The sequence below is a fragment of the Epinephelus fuscoguttatus genome, linkage group LG17 (assembly GCF_011397635.1).
Source record: "Epinephelus fuscoguttatus linkage group LG17, E.fuscoguttatus.final_Chr_v1".
NCBI lineage: Eukaryota > Metazoa > Chordata > Actinopteri > Perciformes > Serranidae > Epinephelus > Epinephelus fuscoguttatus.
The window spans coordinates 4,839,751-4,859,467 of record NC_064768.1 but is presented as its reverse complement, the minus strand read 5'-3'; the positions used below and the strand labels follow the sequence as shown (position 1 = coordinate 4,859,467).

Genomic DNA, 19,717 nt, shown 5'->3' with positions numbered 1-19,717 from the left:
AGCAGGCAGATTTTGGTTAAAGGATCACACAGATTTTCAGTGCCTGTATTATCATACAGTATGACCTGCTTATACATTTGATACCATATTGTATGACATGTTTAGGCCTATATACACCGATACTTGTCAGTGTTTGAATTTTCAGGCAGACCCCATTACCTGCAAGTTAAACTACACAGCAAGTTCATGCAGTATTTGTTGTCAGCCTTGGGAAAACCTGAACCAGTGGTTTAATAAAGGAGGTATTTGTACTTGTGCTGTCTTTGTTATTCTACCACTGAATGAGAGGGAACCTATAGATAGATCCATTTTTTTCAAAGGTGTAACCCATCACTTGTTCATTGCAGTAGTTATGTACTATAATATATTAACTAAGTGTGAAAAGGAGGCAACTTTAGATTAGGCAACATGTGTTGGTTAATAAGTGTTCGACTACTAGTGAATTAGTAATGATCAAGATGCCACTTTTGTATGGGGGACATATTCTAAGTAACAAAGACTTAATTTAGAGTTATTTGGACACTATTAACACTTGTAGTTTTGAGTTTTGTTATGTAAGAACAGACCATATTCATTAAGTGTTAGTAAGGGAGAAAAACTATTCTTGGGGTACTACCACCTTATAAAGTCCATACTAAGCAAAGCATATTGAGATCGTAATTCATATACAACAACTCCCTTACTTACTATTAATAAGCAATAATTCTGAGGTTATTGAGGGAAAACTCTTAGTTAATGGCTTACTGGTTGTATAATAAGGCCATGCAGAATAAGGCATTAATAAGTACTTAATAATGACTAATTAAGAGCCAATATGTTACTAATTTGCATGCTAATAAGCAACTAATTAATGGTGAATAGGTGTACCTTAATATAAAGTGTTATCAAAAATGGTTTGATAGAAACAAGCTATCATTAAATTTGAGTAAAACAAAATACATGACATTGTAAACTGTAAATCACGTAGCCAAATCCAGGTACAGATACAGGGTGTAAACATAGAAAGAGTGTACAAAAATAAATTTCTTGGTGTAATATTAGACAACAAGATTTGCTGGAAGCCTCACATCAAACATATACAAACTAAACTGTCTAGAAGTATTTCTGTCTTGGCCGAAGCAAAACACATTCTCAACCATGCATCGCTTTTTATTCTCTATAACTCACTGATTATACCATACTTAAATTACTGTTTGGAGATTTGGGGAAACACATACAAGAGTTCACTTCAGCCATTATGTTTACTTCAAAAAAGAGCCATGAGAATAATCCACAATGCCGGCTATCACGACCACACTAACCAATTATTCTTACAGTCTAGAACTTTGAAATTTCACGATCTAGTAGAAAACAAAACAGCACAAATGATGTACAAAGTTAGGAACAATTTACTACCGGGTCACATACAGAAATACACAAAATGTTTTTTGAAATAGAGGGGGGTTATAATCTCAGGGGTCCGCTGAACTTAAAAACTATAAGTATTCACACTACAATGAGGAGTTTTTGCATTTCAGTACATGGAGTGAAACTATGGAACAGGATGAGTGAGGAACTAAAGAAAAGTCGAAACATAATACAGTTTAAAAAGAAATATAAAGAAGACATCTTTGAAAGGTACAAGAATGTGGAGGGGCTTTGTTAACTCTGGAATAACTGGTTAGTATGTGTGAATATGCATGTGGGCATATGAGTATAAGTATATATATGTATATATGGGTATGTGGGTGTGTATGTGTATGTGTGTAGACATGCGTGTGCATATGTATATTTGTATGTATGTGTATGTGTATGTGTATGGATGCATATGAATGTCTGTGCGTGTGTGTATATATAGATATATATATATATATATATGTCTATGGGGTGGGTGTATAGGGTGTTTATATGTTTATATGGGTAATTGTATGTATATATGTAAATATATGGGTTTATATACTGAGTACTATAGTAGATCTATTTTTATATATTTACATATGAGCCCGAAGTGTTTGTATCACCTGTGATCCTATATATTCATGTGCTTATTGTCTATACACAGTTAGATGTATTACATTGAGGACGTACATATGTGTGTGCGTGTGTGTATGTATGTATATATCTATATCTATATCTATATATATATATATATATATATATACATACATGTATATGTGTGTATGTATGAGTATATAGTGTGTGTGTATGATTATGATTTTGATTTCAGTCTACACAGTACAGCCAAGCGAAGCACACAGGCAGGCACAGTGCAGCACCACAGAGTTTCTGTTTATCTTTGGAGTAGATCTGTCAGTAAGTATGCCTTATCACTAAGTTACTTACCTTTTCATAAGTTACAGTATGTGTTTCGAAAACATTTCAGAATTGTTGCTCGTATTGTATTGTACTTATGTAACATGTTATTGTACCATTGTGTTTGTATTGCAGTTTTACAAAAAACAAGATTAAGTACATTACACTCAACTTGGAGTTCAGTCTACTGAGTCTTTTGTTTGCTATCTGTCAAGACATACAAAGTGACGTATCGACAAGGACAGAATAGTAAAATGACATTTACACAGCGGAAAAAGACAGCAAAATAACTCTGTGATTGGCACAGCTGCTTAAACCTTCAGATTCGTTCAAAGAGTAACCACAGTGTAGAAAATGGACTGATGGTGACAAGATCCAGAGCCTCAAGTCACAAGTCCTCTAAAGTTTCAAGCAGGTCATCTGCCAGCGCTGCAGCGACAAAGGCTAGAACTCAGGCTGAAGCAGCAAAATTAAAGGTGTCCTATGCAGAAAAGGAGGCAGCCATGATGAAAGAGAAAGCTATGATAGAGGCACGGCAGCAGAGGGATTCAGCTGAAGCAGAAAGGCAAAAGGCAGAATTAGAGGCAAACCTTCATGTATTAAAGCAACAAAAAGAAGCTGAGGCAGCATTTAAAGAGGCAGCAATATTTGAAGCAGCAGTGTCAGATTTGGATGAGGGATGTTTTAGTGAGTTACGGGATTTGACTCTTGAAGATCCAGCAACATGTACCACTGAGTACGTGGAGAGGCATTCATCGCCACAACATGCTCAACAGCTGCTTGAAGATGTTACAGTGCAGCAGCCAACTGCTCACCCAACAGCCCCCGCCAACTTGCAGCAGCACAGTGAACCCAGTATTTCAACCACTTGAGTGTGCAGCTGAGCCCAAATCTGAGCAGGGCACACAATATACATCTTACCCTGTCTTTCCTAAAGAATATCCACATCCAACTCCTCATACCCCTGACCTAGCCCAGTATCTCAAAAGAAAGAAAATGGTGAGTTCAGGATGCCTTGCCTTTGATGACCACCCAGAAAATTACTGGGCATGGAAATCATCTTTCCAAGCAGTCATAAGGGAGCTGAACTTGTCTGACCAGGAAGAGCTCGACCTCCTGGTCAAATGGCTCGGGCCAGAGTCAGCAGCACAGGCAAGGTGGATAAGGTCAGTGCACGTTCATAACCCACAGCAGGTGTGTTTATGATATGGCAGCACTTGGAGGAATGTTACGGAAGCCCGGAGGTGATCGAACATGCCCTACTGAAACGGCTAGAGACCTTTCCATGCATCTCAAACAAAGACACATGCCAGCTCAGAGAATTAGGTGATTTGTTGCTGGAGATAGATGCTGCTAAATCGGGGGGATACTTGGCTGGTCTGGCATATCTGGACACAGCAAGAGGTGTTAATCCCAAAGTCAAAAAACTTCCTTTCAGCCTACGAGAGCGCTGGATTGTACAAGGATCCAAATATAAAGAGGATTATCATGTCTCCTATCCACCATTCAGCTTTTTTGTCAGATTTGTATGCGCTCAGGCTAAGACTAGAAACGACCCCAATTTCACATTCAATCTTTTGACCACCCCAAGCCACACCAGGATGGAAAGGTCACCAAAACAGCCCCCCAAGACAGCTGTGTCAATTAGGAAAACTGAAGTATCTGCCACTGCTACTGCCTCACAGACCAGCTTAGCTGTCGAAAAGGATGAACCAGATAAACAATGTCCTATACACAACAAACCTCATCCACTATCAAAATGTCGTGGATTCCGAGGAAGACACCTTGATGAGAGGAAAACATTCATGAAGGAGAAATCCATATGCTTTCCATGTTGTGCAACCACCAAGCATGTTGCCAAAGATTACAGGGCAAAACTTAAATGCAAGGAGTGTGAGAGTGACAAACACACTTCAGCTATGCATCCAGGTCCGGCTCCTTGGTCACTTGGTGAGCCTGCAGCTGAGAACGAGCAAAGCGGGGAGACTGAAGAACAAGCACCACATGAAGTCACTTACATGTGTACGGAAATCTGCAATGGTGCTCCCAAACCCAGATCCTGCTCAAAAATCTGCTTGGTAAATGTCTACCCTGCTGACTCCCCAGGCATGTCACGCAAAGTGTACACAGTACTAGACGACCAAAACAACCGGTCTCTAGCAAAATCACAATTCTTCGATCTGTTTGGCATCAAAGGCAGAACATCTCCCTACACTCTAAGTACATGCTCAGGCATAATAGAGACAACAGGGAGGAAAGCAAGTAACATTATCGTGGAGTCACTTGATGGGAAAACAAAGGCAGCCCTTCCCACTCTGCTAGAATGTAATAACCTGCCTGACGACAGATCAGAGATCCCAACTCCGGAGATCACTCAATATTTCCCACACCTCAGCTCGGTGGCCAACCAGATTCCTCCCCTAGACACCAGTGCGCCTATTCTCCTCCTGCTAGGCAGGGATATTCTGAGCTTACATAAAGTGCGTGAGCAGCGCAATGGGCCTCACAACTTACCTTATGCCCAGCGCCTTGATTTAGGCTGGGTCATAGTAGGAGAGATATGCTCGGGTGGAGCTCACAAGTCAGAGGATGTCAACGTCTACAAAACCCATGTCCTTCAGAATGGACGCACCTCTTTTCTTAAGCCATGCACTAACAGTATCCACGCAAAGGAGAGGTTAAATGGTCCAACCCAGCATTATCTTCCAACCCCATCTCAAAACCCAGAGATCTTCCTCAGCACAGATCGTCTAGAAGAAAGTGTGTTTCAAAAAACACCTGATGATGATAAACCAGCCCTGTCGGTGGATGACAGTGACTTTCTTCGGATTATGGAAAATGAGGTGTATATGGATGATGAAAATCATTGGGTGGCACCACTTCCTTTTCGCTCACCTCGCAAGCTCCTTCCTAATAACAGAGGGCATGCCTCCCAGCATCTTTCTTCTCTCCAGCGCGCATTCAGAAGGAGACCAGATATGAAGGAGCACTTCTTTGACTTTATGCAGAAAGTTATTGACAACCATCAGGCAGAGTTAGCTCCACAACTGAACCAAGGGCAAGAGTGCTGGTATTTACCTATGTTTGGTGCATACCACCCTCAAAAAACGGGAAAAATAAGGGTGGTTTTTGATTGCAGCGCTCAATATAAAAGAAGATCATTGAACAACGTGCTCCTCCGTGGACCCAACCTCAACAACACTCTCACTGGAGTTCTACTGAGGTTCAGAAGGGAGCAGATAGCCATCACGACCGATGTAGAACAAATGTTCTATTGTTTCAAGGTCAGAGAGGATCATCGCAACTTCCTCCGGTTTCTGTGGTACCGAGATAATGACCCAGATAAGGAGATTGTTGACTACTGGATGACTGTGCACGTGTTCGGTAATAGCCCATCGCCAGCGGTAGCCACATATGGGCCAAGGAAAGCTGCAGAGCTTGGCGAAACCAAATACGGCACAGATAAAAAGGAGTTCATCTTCAGGAATTTTTATGTTGATGATGGACTTACCTCAGTGTCAAACGAAGTGGAAGCAGTTGATCTCCTCCAGCGCTCTAGGCACCTACTGGCTGAGTCCAACTTGAGGATTCATAAGATAGCTTCGAATAGTGCAGAGGTCATGGAGGCCTTTCCTCTCGAAGAACGAGCAAGTGACTTAAAGGATTTGGATTTAGGAGCAGACCTCTTGCCTCTCCAACGAAGTTTGGGCTTAAGTTGGGAACTCCATAGTGACAGTTTCACCTTCAGAGTCTCACAAGATGTTAAACCATTCACTCGGCGAGGCACACTGTCCACTGTTAACAGTTTATGTGATCCCCTTGGATTCGCTACTCCCATCACAGTGCAAGGCAACGCCTTAGTGAGAGACTTTTCATCAGAACAGTATGAGTGGGATGCAGCCCTCCCACCAGAGAAAGAAGCACAGTGGAAGGCATGGGCGGACTCCTTAACCGAGCTGGAAAGAGTTCATATTCAGAGAGCATATATTCCAGTCTCCATATCGTGTTGTAAATGGACAGAACTATGTGTGTTCTCAGATGCTTCTACCATGGCAATAGCTGCTGTAGCCTATCTGCGTGTCCTGGACTTGGATGGGAAATGACATGTAGGTTTTGTGATGGGCAAATCGAAGCTGGCTCCTTACCCAGTGCACACCATACCACGCCTGGAACTGTGTGCTGCAGTCTTGGCTGTCGAGTTGGCCGAACTAATCCAGTCCAAGATAGATCTGGAGTTGCATGCAGTCAGGTTCTTCACAGACAGTCGCATTGTTCTTGGCGACATCCACAACAGTTCAAGGAGGTTCTACACCTATGTAGCTAACAGAATAACTCATGTAAGAAGCTCCACTGAACCAATACAGTGGCATTATGTGAGCACCGAGGAGAACCCTGCAGACCATGGAACCAGGCTGATTCCGGCAGCTCATCTAGCTTTCTCCAGTTGGTTCTGTGATCCACCATTTCTCAACCAAACAGACACAGATCAAGCTGATGAGACTGAATCATTTGAGCTTGTGCAACCAGTGACAGATAAAGAGATTCAACCTCAAGTTACCTCTCTTGCAACCATGGTCACAGAGCAGTCTCTTGGATCACAAAGGTTTGAGCACTTCTCTACATGGAAGGCTCTACTAAGAGGTATGGCAACACTCGTTCATGTGGCCAAGGCATTCTCTAGTGAGAATCATACTGATAAGTGCAAGGGATGGCATCAATGCAATCAGTCAAACACCACAGAACTCTCTCAGGCAAAGACTACCATCTTCAAGGCGGTGCAGGGTGATGTGTACAAGGAAGAGCTCGTTCACCGCCACAGCCCTCTTGTAAAGTTGGACCCCTTCCTTGACTGAGAGGGACTACTTAGAGTGGGAGGTCGCATCCACAAAGCGGAGTTAGAAGGCCAAGAAAAACATCCGCTAATCTTACCAGCTGGTCATCATATAGCCACTCTCATAGTGTGATACTATCATGATAAAGTAGTCCACCAAGGTCGCCACTTTACAGAGGGTGCACTACGTACCGCTGGTGTCTGGATAGTAGGAGGGAAGAGGCTCATCTCCAGCATATTGTTTAAATGTGTCATCTGTAGGAAGTTGAGGCGCAAGACTGAGCTTCAAAAGATGTCTGATCTACCTGCTGACAGGGTGGCCATGGACCCGCCTTTCACACATGTAAGACTTGATGTCTTCGGTCCATGGAGTGTGATAGCCCATCGCACAAGAGAAGGTGCTGCTGAGAGCAAAAGGTGGGCAGTCATTTTCACGTGTCTCAGTACCAGAGCTGTCCATTTGGAAGTTATTGAATCCATGATGACCTCAAGTTTCATTAATGCCTTGAGGTGCTTCCTGTCAATACGTCGACCTGTCAGACATCTCAGGTCAGACAGAGGCACAAACTTTATCGGGGCTTGTAGAGAGCTTCAGATTAACACAGATGACCTTGAGATCAAGGACTACCTGCAGGACCAGGGCTGTAAATGGACCTTTAATGCACCCCATTCCTCGCACATGGGGGGAGCATGGGAAAGATTGATTGGGGTGGCTCGACGGGTCCTGGACGGTCTGCTGCTGAAAAATGCTACTACACTGACCCATGAAGTTCTAACGACCTTAATGGCCGAGGTCATGGCCATCATGAACGCCAGACCTCTGGTTCCAATCTCACATGATGCAGAGATTCCTGAGATGCTCTCGCCTGCTACTCTCCTGACCCAGAAGGCGAGTGTCACTCCCACTCCCCCAGGGGACTTTGAACTGGATTACCTGTGTAAGGGACAGTGGCGTCCGGTCCAGAGCTTGGCAAACTCCTTCCGGAAAAGGTGGAAGCAGAAGTATCTGACAACTCTTCAGCCCCGGAGAAAGTGGACCAAGGAGCAGCCTAACCTCCAGGATGGTGATGTCGTTTTGATAAAGGACGTTCAAGCAAAACGTAATGAGTGGCCTCTTGGGCTGGTAGTAAAGGCCATTCCCAGCTCTGATGGCAAGATGCATAAGGTCACGGCGAAGAACCTCTCAGAACTCCTCTACTGAGTCTTTTGTTCGCTATCTGTCAAGACATACAAAGTGACGTATCAACAAGGACAGAATAGTAAAATGACATTTACACAGCGGAAAAAGACAGCAAAATAACTCTGTGATCGGCACAGCTGCTTAAACCTTCAGACTCGTTCAAAGAGTAACCACAGTGTAGAAAATGGATCGGTGGTGACAAGATCCAGAGCCTCAATTCACAAGTCCTCTAAAGTTTCAAGGAGACAAGGACAGAATAATAATAGAGCACTATGAGCTCTCTAAGATATGACGGAGACTGACCATTTAAAGCTTTGTAAGTTAACAGAAGGATTTTGAATTCAATTCTGGATATAACTACAACAAGACACAAAAATCCACAAAGAGACACAAAACAACCACAATGAGATACAAAACAACCACAAAGACATACAAACAGCCATAAAGAGAAACAATTTGATAAGAAAGGGATGCAAAACAAACAGAAAGACATACAACACAACCCCAAATAATATAAAACAACCACAAAGAGATGCAAAACAAACCTATAATGAAAACAACCAAAAAGAGATGCAGAAAATCCACTGAGATGCAGAACTACCATAAAGAGATCCAAAACCACCACAAAGAGACACAAAACAACCAAAAAGAGATGCAAAACCTTCACAAAGACAGGCATAATAACCACAAAGAGATGCAAAACAACCATACAGTGTTATTACACAACCAAAAAAACATGAAAATCAACCACGAAGAGATAAAAACCACCTCAAAGAGACACCAAACAACCACAGAGAGATGCAAAACCAATGCGAAGAGATGCAACACAACCAAACAGAGATGCAAAACCTTCACAACTGTAACATGCCAGGCAGGGGCAAAGTGCAGTTGTGTTTGTGGGTGTGTTTTTCCCTCCTGGGGGGTATTCCAGAAAGCGGGTTTAGGGAAAACTCTGAGTATGTTAACCCTGAAATGAGGGAAACTCTGGGTTTTCAGTTCCAGAAAGAGAGGTAAGTCAAACTCTGAGTCAATCACCATGGCAACTGACTCTGTGAACCTAACCTGCTCGCTGGCAGGTTTTCTATAAGAAACCCTGAGTTCACCCTGTCTTCTCCCTACTGCCGAGACTGAAGCAAGCTGTCAGACAGACATGGGCTGTCTGTATGTAGGAAATTCCATCGATATCGAGGCAGAATTAATTCACAATGCTTGATGCCGGAAGCGGATTTTCAGACCCTGTTTAGATGTACTGTCATTCCCCAATGAATATCTGCTTGAACGGTACCGTTTTTTCATTAGCTCAATCATTTACTGGCCACACATATCTGACACACCAAGGACGTGCGCTCTCATCAGAGCAAATGTTGTGCATCGCGCTACATTTTTTATGAACTGTGATGGAAAATTCTGGTAAATAATTTCATTCATTAAATAACTGTTTTGCCACCACAGAACAGTAGCTTTTTATATATTGGTGGCCTACAGTACAAAATGAAATAGCCACTGAATGACAGGTTATTTAAGCTACTTTGTTTAATAAACCAAATATGAATAAAACTAAAGAAAGGTACAATCATGGCCAAGTAAAATATGCCTTACCTGTTTGAATGATGTTTTTATATTTCATTTTAAGCTGCTTTCATGTGTGTTTTTCCCCTGTGAGACTGCATCTACATGAAAAATCATTTTTTATTCAAAACCACTCCACCACTTTTTCACCTGTATGCACTTTTAATTAAGTGTGGTTAAATGTAAATTAATGGCAGGGCTCTCAAGTTTTGATGTCAGTACAGAGTGAGATTTTTGCTGGGTGGCGAAGGGGTGGGGTGGGGGGGTTGGGTTGGGCGGGGGTTTCTTGGGTATGATAGTTTTTAAAGGATTCAAATTTCAAATAAGTCATCAACCATCTATATGTGCTTAAAATAGCTGCGGAAATTAGCAAGGATTCTTTTTAAATATTTTTTTTTGGGGGGGGGGGCATTTTGCCTTAAATTGACAGGACAGTTAAGTGTGAAAGGAGGAGAGAGACAAAGGGAGTGACATGCAGCAAGGTGCCAGAGGCCGGAGTTGAATTCGGGCTGCTGCGGCAAAAGCCACATATATGGGACACCTGCTCTATCCACTAAGCCACCAACATCCTGTCAAAGAGGATTCTGCTTGCTAAATTTCACATGCCGCCTCTCTCTTCTTGGCAGCTTTAGTGGTGTTACTTTTTTTTTTATGAAATAAATGCTCCTATATGCTGTAGGCATTCATGAGTGCCTCCAATTCCACAGGTGTAAAATAAGTTGATCCCTTTTTCTCTCCGGTTGCCATGGTGAATCGAGGTATCGGGGCTCCACTGATGATGGCTTTCTATTGTGGTTGTGCACGTGCTTAACTCAAGGTGTACCTACTCAGAGTTGATTGAACTGATTCAAATCAGCTGTTCTGGAACTGGATACTCAGAGTTTCCCAGCTCAAGATAAGTCAACTCAGAGTTCAGGATTAGACTCAGAGTTTGTTGAACCTCCTACCTGGAATACCCCTCTAGTTTTCTCTCTCTCTCTCCCCTCCTCTCTGCTCTCCAGGGGCCTCATTTATCAACCGTGCGTAGAAAAGGTTCTAAATTCTGTCCTAAGAATGAAACTTAGAATGTGTGCAAGTACAAAAAAATCCGTAATTATCAAACATGCGGACACTGGTCGTACGCACACTAGTAAGTAATCAGTGATGATAAATCCCACCTGCTCGTGCATGGTTAGGGTCATTTGCATTCAGAAACGCCTCAAATTGACCATATATGGCAGCAACCATCCCTTTAATAATGCGTGAATGGATATTTTACCCCTCACCGAAATCATGGCAATGAGGGCGAAGAAGAGGAACTTCACCGACACCGAGATTGAGGTACTTGTAGGAGAAGTTGAAACAAACCAAAAAATACTATTTGGAACACACATGCAGGTGTGACCAACCAAAGAAAGAATGCTGCGTGGGAGAAAGTAACGATTGCTGTGAATTCCGTTGGGTCAGAGGAAAGATCACTCTCAGAAGTAAAAAAGAAATGGTTTGACATTAATATCAGAGCCAAAAAACGCGTCACAGCCCACAGACACGAAATATCTGCAACTGGAGGAGGACAAGCAACAACAACCCAGCTGTCACCCATGGACAACCGCATTGCCAGCATCATCGGAGACACAGCACTATGTGGCATTATTCCTGATGGAGATACAGACACTCTCCCAACACAACCAGCTGTACCATCGACCAGTCACACTGCAGGTAAAATAAAAAGCCGGGCTGAGGTGTTTCATAAACATTTATTTAGACAGTTCAATTTGTGAATTTGAATTAAAATAAATGTGACAATAATGTGATGTTTCTTCAATAACTCAGAAACTCAAGCCAGTCCCACCTGCCCTCAGGAGCCGGAGGCGGTGGAGGAGCTGGGAGAGTTGGAGGAACAGGAGCAGCCGGGGCCATCCAAAACCCATTCGGTGCGTCCTGGGGGGGCGAGGGTGCTGACGGAGGCAGTGCTACAAAATCAACAAGACACCACCAATTCCATAAATGAAATAAAGGATCAGCTGACAAACATCGCAAATACTTTACTGCAAATTAACGAGTCAATGAAACAGACTGCTGCGTGTGCATTGCAAATGTTAAATAAATAAACTTTAAAATGTTGAATGATGTTGAGATTATTTTCCCACACACACTTTCAATCTTGAATTTCTCACTTTTCAAAGATTTGTAGTTTCACTGTTCTACCACTAGATTTTGTGTGTAAGCATGGTCAAAGCTGTGCTTAAATTTACACACGTTCCTAAGCACAAGTACAAGTTGATAAATTCCATACTTTGCGTGGGAATGTTCTTACGCACTCATTACGCACACATCTGTGCGTACGCACGGTTGATAAATGAGGCCCCAGGTGTCATCAACCTGATTGGCCTGCACCTGTAGAGTGTGGGTGCTTCCAGACTGGCCAATCACATCCTGGGGCCTCATGTACAAAGGGTGCGTACGCACATAAACGTGGCGTACGTCCTTTTCCACGGCAAAGTTCAGATGTATCAAGAGTGAAATGACCGTGGAAATGTGCGGTGCCTCACGCCAACTTTATGGCTGGCGTATGCACGTTTCTACAGCTGTTGATCCTTTGGCGACACTTAGAGGTGATGCTGGGAAACTGTTATAATACATAAATGTGAAAACAATTAGTCCTCAGAGTGATGTGCACATCAGAGACACATCAACAATTAACACTGATGAACAATTAACACACCCACGTGTCTGCAATTAGATGAGTGGATATAAAAGCTTGCGCAAAGTGGTGACAAAAATACCGTTAACAACAACGGCTGTTTTAGCAGTATTTGCCGCATTGGTTCCTGAGGGCAATCCTCCTGGAACTGTGCGCAGAGCTGCGGCCGACCTTGGAGCGCGACACGGCGAGGAGCCATGCGCTGCCTGTATCCATGCAGGTGCTGACCACACCGGGACTCCTAGCAACACGGGCATTCCAGAGGGAGCTGGCCGACAATCGGGACTGTGCCAGTCGACCCTGAGCCGAGCCATGCCAGCTGTGTGGGACGGAATTATGCGCATGTCAGCCAGGTATATCAAATTCCCATATGCAGCTGAACAGGCCAACATTAAAGCGCAATTTGCAGCGAGAGCCGGTTTTCCTAATGTTACCGGAGCTATCGACTGCACACACATTATAAAAGCGCCATCGCAGGATGAATTTGTTTTTGTTTCGATCAATGTACAGATCATATGTGATGCGCAAATGCAATTAACCAACATTGTGGCGAGGTGGCTTGGTTCAACGCACGATTCATACATTCTGAGTAACAGCATGGTTGGGAACAAGCTACAGGCTGGCACTGTGCATGATGGGTGGCTTCTTGGTGAGTAAATAATTTATTTGTTTAATTGTCCAAATATTAATCCCCCTGATGCGCACTGAACATGTGCGCCCCCAAATATTATCCTGTCTTCACAGCATCAGTACTAGTCAGTGGTTAATTTTAGTGACTTGCTGTTTGTTGCTGGTTAAACTGCAGCTTCAGAGCTTTCAAACAACCCCCTGATTGTCTCTGTGTGTAAAGTACTCATGTCAATAAACCCGTGCGTAAAGTGCAACATTTCTTAATCAGCCACACCTTTTCCCCGGCGCACTTGCATTCATTTACAACAATAGTATGTGATCCCTGTAAGTGGTGTATAAAATTAACAAATGAAAACTGTAAATCCAGTTCACATTTATCACAATTATTTGTCTGCTTTCAACTGACCCCAGGCAACTCTCTGTTCAGACGGGTGAGCTCCTCCTCTCCTGTCCCCCAGCCTGTTTTGGCCACACTTTGGCGGTGGGCAGCCCTCCTCTGCTTCACGTCCACCTTAATGTCGGACCACTTCTTTTTTAATTCTGCGTGTGTACGCTTTTCTGTCCCCACAGCATTGACAGCCTCACACACACTCTCTCACTCACTCCTCTTGCGTTTTGTATTGATGCCGGAGGACAGTGTGCCAAAAAGTACATCTTTGCGCGCCTCCACTTAAGTGAGTAGCGTTTCCAATTCGCATTCTGTGAAGATTTTCTTTTTTTCCCGTCTTACTCATTCTTTTGTTTTAATTTTCTGATCGTGCAGAGAGGGGAATCTCAGGTGCAGGGTTTATTTAAATATGATTTGCATATTTAAATAGGGGCGTGGACAGGGAGGGGTCGGGTACTCCAACATGTGCGCTCAATTCCACGTTGATTGGGATGTACAAAAAAAATGTACTTGGATTCATGCGTACGCACTGATTCATACATCTGGATATTTTTGTGCGTACGACGTTTTCTGGATTTAAGCGTACGCCATGTTTTAGTAGGAAATCCACGCAAGTCTTTGTACATGAGGCCCCAGGTCTCTCTTAGAAAAGGACCATGCCTGCAGTGATTGCTCTTTTCTCCTCTCTGCCTGCTAGAGCTGCATATTGGTCCCTGACCAGCCGACCACTGTCGTCATCACGGAAGATGGCAGGATTGTCCCAGTCCATGTGTGATGGCACTCTGGGGGCCCTCTCCTTCCTCAGGCAGGTCACATTGTGGAGGACAGCACAGGCCACAGTGATGTCACATGCACTCAAAGGGCTGACCCTTAAGTGGTGAAGACAGTGAAAGCGTGCCTTCAGGAAGCCAAAGGTCATTTCGATCCTGGCCCTTGTCCTGGTATGGGCATGATTATAGGCCTGCTGTGCTTCCTGAGGGTCTGTGTGTGGTGTGAGGAGAAAAGGCTGGCAGGCATACCCCCTGTCCCCCAGCAACACACCAGAGAATTCACCTGTCAATATAAAATCTCATCATCACAACCTCATAAATAGAGTGACATTCTTGACACAGCCATGATGTAAAAAGTGGTTATTAATAGAGGTTGTGTGGCTCACCTTGTGATAGGCACTGATAGATTCCAGAGGTTCGAAAGACTCAGGAGTCATGGACAGGGCCGGGCCGCTTTGCCACAACACTGCTTATCAGATAGTCAGCATTGCAGACCATCTGAAATTATAAGATGAAGACTATCAAACCAATCAATGCATATCACAAGCAATGCGGTGTTCATTAATCGACAATATCTAAAAGTCATGTTCACCTGAACATTAATGCTGTGAAAGGATTTCCTATTCACAAAATCCCCCTCATGGGCACCTGAGGGGGATTTTATCTTGATGTGCGTGCAGTCCAATGCACCAATGACATTGGGGAAACCTGTAACACAAAGAAATGAGTATCCTACTGACTGTTCACAGTTGTCCTGTAATTTGTAGTTTCTCTTTCCACCTGCAATCCTACAAAACTCCTCTTTGATGTCGCGGAGGCCAGGGAAGGAGATGAAGACATCTGAAAGTGCTTTAATAGCCAGACACACACTCCGTATTGTGCAGCAACTTGTGGCCTTGGTCAGTTGTTGTGCATCCCCCACTGAGTACAGGAAGCCTCCACTTGCAAAAAAGCGCAAGGCCACACAAACCATCTGCTCGACACTCAGCGCATGGCTCCGTGCTGTGCAGTGTTTGATCCTGGGACCCAGCAGTCTGCACAGATACCGGATGCCATCTGCAGAAAACCTGTATCTTTCATATAGGTGGTCGTCAGGGAAGGCCAGTGGGGTCCAACCGGTCCCTGAAGACCCTCTCTCGCCTGAAGGCTTTCCTGAGCATGAGTGCTTCTTCATCCACCACATCTTGCAAGAATGGGCACGCCATTGTTAGAGCAGGAAGGAACACACCATTTTGGACCTTCTTATAGGCTATTGACTCACTTGACTTTACGAGGAACACCTTTGCACCCTCATGCCTCACAAGCTGCAAATGTTTTTTTAGTCATCATGATACCTACTACCTTAAGAATAGATAATTAATTAAACTGTTCCCTCTACTCACTTTTTATTGCCACAAGGTGTTATTGATATATCTTATGTGATATATCTGGGAAATTGCATTTCAGGGTACATTATGTGCCTTTCCTCTATCCTTAATAATACAGCCAGTCTTTCAACTTCCAAGCAATCATAGCACATAGGTAGGATGACAGATGGAAATTCCACAGTCCTTCTGCCTAGTGTCAGCTCTATGGTAGCCCTAACTGTGCATACATTAAACAAACAGACACCAAAATCCCATTTGACATTTTATTTTTAAGATGTTTCATCTTCTTGGAGCTGGGAGACGAAAGGAGAATATTGATTAATACATTATTTGTGTTACAGTCAGCATACAGTGTACATTGAAGGCATAACTCACCTCCCGCTCAAGTTCTTTTATTTCGAGGTCCAATTTTCTCATTGTCCTCCTTTTTATTTCGGACTCCAGTGCAAGGTCTTCCATCTTTTTTTTCTTGTACTCTATGCCCACATCTGCCAGTTGTATTTGCCACCTTAGATGGTTGGCATACAGCTATCTGATAGCTTGTGAGTTCTGTAAACACATGACAATTAGCACAGCGTGAATTTTGCATAATGGGAATGTCCTTCTATTAATACTCACTATGTTGCCAGGCTGGCTTTCTCCCTGTACAGCATCTGGGTCCCGTTACAGAAATGAAATTTTGCGTTGGCACCAAATGATGACTTCTCACCATTGTAGACTGAATAGTACTTCCACAAGCTTGTCATGATACCTCATGCCTTCTGGAATCCAGAGAGATGGTCTCCCCATCATCGTCGCCGTCATCTGCTGCTGCTGCACTGGTGCCTTCACCCTATCACATTTAATGGGATCCATATTGAAGCTAGTAGATGAGCCATGCCAGGCCTACCGTATGCCTTTGATGGAGTACTCACTGGATTAGCATCTTCTGGTGTTTGTGTTGGTGACCCTGGTGTTGGTGGCTCCAACAGTGTGACGGTGCTGCCAGAAACTGCAAGGCAAACCAAAGTCAGATAGTCCAAATGGATTCGATATGAATGTGGTTATGTCCCATGTAGAGATGGAAGAATGTACCTTGTATGAAGCGGGTGGCATCTTGGGACATATGTTTGTGTCTGTCCCCCCAGGGATCCCCTCCAACACAGGCCTGCCTTTGTTTTGTGCCAAGGCTATGTCCCCTGCTGGGGTGAGGTCAGCTGATAGTGACCCACCACCCATGCCTTGCTTGTGGGTTTGTTTGTTTTTTGACTGCTAAAACAGTACAGACAATGTGTGAGCAGGCACCTTCTGGGTACAATGTATGCTTGTGCATTGTTAAGTATTAGTCAGGACACTTACCATTCTGCAGGATGTTCTTAATCTTAATCTTGATTTGCTGCACAGCAAAAACAGATGTTAAAAATGACACATGCAGAATTTTAACACATGTAGCGAGTGTGCTCAGGGACTACACATGTTGTATCAAATTTAACACAATAGATGTGTGAGCCATTTTAACACACAAATTGTGTGATTTCAACACATTTACACAATCAATGTGTGACCCATTTTAACACACTAATTGTGTCATTTCAACACATTAAATGTTGATTATGTGTAACTGAAAATTACCAAAATCTACTACTTAAAGGGCCAGTGTGTAAAATGGGTTGAAAACAGCGACATCAGTGGTCAAATTCTAGATTGCAGGGCTCACTTGCTCACCCCTCCCGTCGGGTAAATGACGGTGGCCTCGTAGGGACAAAAAGCCTTGCACACAAGTTTTTCAGGAGTAGGTCTATCTAGCGACGAGGTGAATGTTTATTTAGAAATCTAAACCATGTTACGATATTGTAATGAATCCCTCATGAGCAGGAGACCAGAGGAGCATTCGGGAAAAGGCCCGTTTATTTGAGCACTCCAGAAACTCCGGTAACACTCCAGGGGGTAAAAGACTCCGTCCCAAACTCTGACTCTTCTAGCGTAACAGACACACTTCATAACTTTACACACATACTCGTTTACCATACGGAGTGGGGCCCCCCTCCCCTCTCTGCTCAATCTCCAGCCTGCACACTGACTGACAGCATAGCCGGTAAACAGAGCTCAGCTGTTTATTTAGCCTAGCAATATCTCCGGACTATAGTAGCTGCAATGGACGACTTTGAACGCGATTTTGAAGAGTTTCTTGTAGCGGACACAGACCCAGAGCCATACCTGTTTGAGCCGGCGCATACAGATGAGGAACTCCATGTGTTTGATGCTGAGTGGGTGAGAAGAGAGGCTAAATGCACAGAATGGGATTCGGTGCTACTGCTACCATCGTTGGGGAGATATATCATCAGGAGGAAAAGCGCCGCAGAGAGTGCATCACAAGGAGTGAAGTTGTGTCTTCTTTTCCTCGCAGATGACGGTTCGGGTTCATTCTCTCCTGTTGCGTGGTAAGTGTGGTCCATTCGCAAACTTTATAACTAAAAAAACTTTTCACTACTCTCTATCGACGAACTACGAACACTCTCTGCTGTTTCCTCCTCCTTCTTCCTTCCTTCCTTCCACTGTCTTCGTTGGTTTATTTATACACGCAAAACACGTTCTCTGGCTGGCTGGATTGTCCGCTCGGGCTGCCTTACATACATGGCGGCGCAAGATGGCGACCTCTCTAAAGCAAGGCCCTTGCTATATATATATATAAAAGCATAATTATAAGGCTACGAAAACCAAACGAATTTTATTTTATTGCGATTATACACTTGTATAAACATATTAATGGATAGAATATTCAGATTCAGATTCAGATTGACAATAAACCATGCCAAATATTACACACTGGCCCTTTAATGTGTTAATATTGCAACCTAATGTGTTAAACATGAGGCATAAAATTCAAGGGACAAAAAGACAGTTGTGAAAATGTTAGCCATTTAATCAATGGTCAAATATTGACATGGTATGGAACAATGCACGAGTGCACAAAAGAACAAAAATAGACACAGATATGTCTGTCAGCAGATAAAAAGTTTTTAATGAAGCCTTTCAAGCATTTTTAAGGACAAAGCGCTTTCGGCCGTCCGGCCTTCATCAGTGTGAGTTACAAGACTAGCGGTGCATACACTGATTTAACAGCTGCAGTGGAGTCTGCAGATCAGCTGTGTTCAATCAACAATCACCGATACAGACCCTAGAGTGGCATGTAAGATGGTACATGCTTCACACAATATATTGAAAACTAAAGACAATAAACAGACAATCCAATATCACATTCATATGTGTTGAGTTAAAAAACATGTCTATCAACAACTCCAACTGTTACTGAAAACATCAGGTATGACTACCGCTCATATATCAGGACAGGTAAAAGTTGATTAACAGTTGATCACAATTTGGACATACTAAGGTTCCCAACATAGACTCCATGTAACCCGTTTGGGAAACTCTTAATGTCAGATGTAATTTGTATTCATATTTATAGATGTAAGGTTCCTCAGAAAAACCAATCTTTGAACAATCTATCAGAATTTCATAAAAAAGATTTCATTTTTAATTTTTTCAGTTTCTTTTAATGACATGTATGGAGAGAAACATGGAAGCAAGTTTGTGTCAACTGTTACAAAAAGGGCACATATTAAAATCCTCGTTCATGCCAGATGGAAAAGAGTTTTCAGTTTGTGGATCCAAGCACATTCGCGTTGTAACAGTCTTTTTTCCTGGTCACCGCCGCTGCGGTTCAACACCACGTTCTCAATGCTGATACATTTGAGATCTTTAACCCTGTGTCCATGTTCACAGAAGTGGCGTGCTACAGGGGATTTCATGTCAGGCTGTTTAATGCCGCTTCTATGTTCATTCAGCCTTATTTTTAAATGAGTGCACAAAAATACATTAACAATTTAAAGATAGAAGTACAACAAAATGTTTTAAAATTCAATTTCATCAACTCAGCTTACATATTCTTAATGTAAAATTATCTTAAAGTAGGATATCTGATTGCATCACTGAATTTAAGTAGTGAATTATATCTGCTTTTCAGA

The 19,717-nt window shown here is 43.1% G+C and overlaps 1 protein-coding gene, 1 long non-coding RNA gene and 1 pseudogene across 2 annotated transcripts; 1 reads left to right on the top strand and 2 right to left on the bottom strand.

Annotated features, from left to right (window-relative positions):
- Nucleotides 1-7,604: 7,604 nt before the first annotated feature.
- LOC125905190 (uncharacterized) lies at nt 7,605-8,324 on the top strand. Its single transcript, XM_049603082.1, has one exon. The coding sequence runs from the start codon at nt 7,605-7,607 to the stop codon at nt 8,322-8,324; it is 720 nt and encodes a 239-aa protein (XP_049459039.1).
- Nucleotides 8,325-14,545: 6,221 nt separating this feature from the next.
- Nucleotides 14,546-15,548, bottom strand: LOC125904322 (putative nuclease HARBI1; annotated as a pseudogene).
- Nucleotides 15,549-16,197: 649 nt separating this feature from the next.
- On the bottom strand, nt 16,198-16,862 carry LOC125904355 (uncharacterized). The gene is made up of 3 exons (XR_007451447.1): nt 16,785-16,862; nt 16,625-16,701; nt 16,198-16,542 (listed from the first exon to the last, which is right to left on the bottom strand). It is a non-coding gene; the product is annotated as an uncharacterized LOC125904355 (long non-coding RNA).
- Between the last annotated feature and the right edge of the window lie 2,855 nt (nt 16,863-19,717).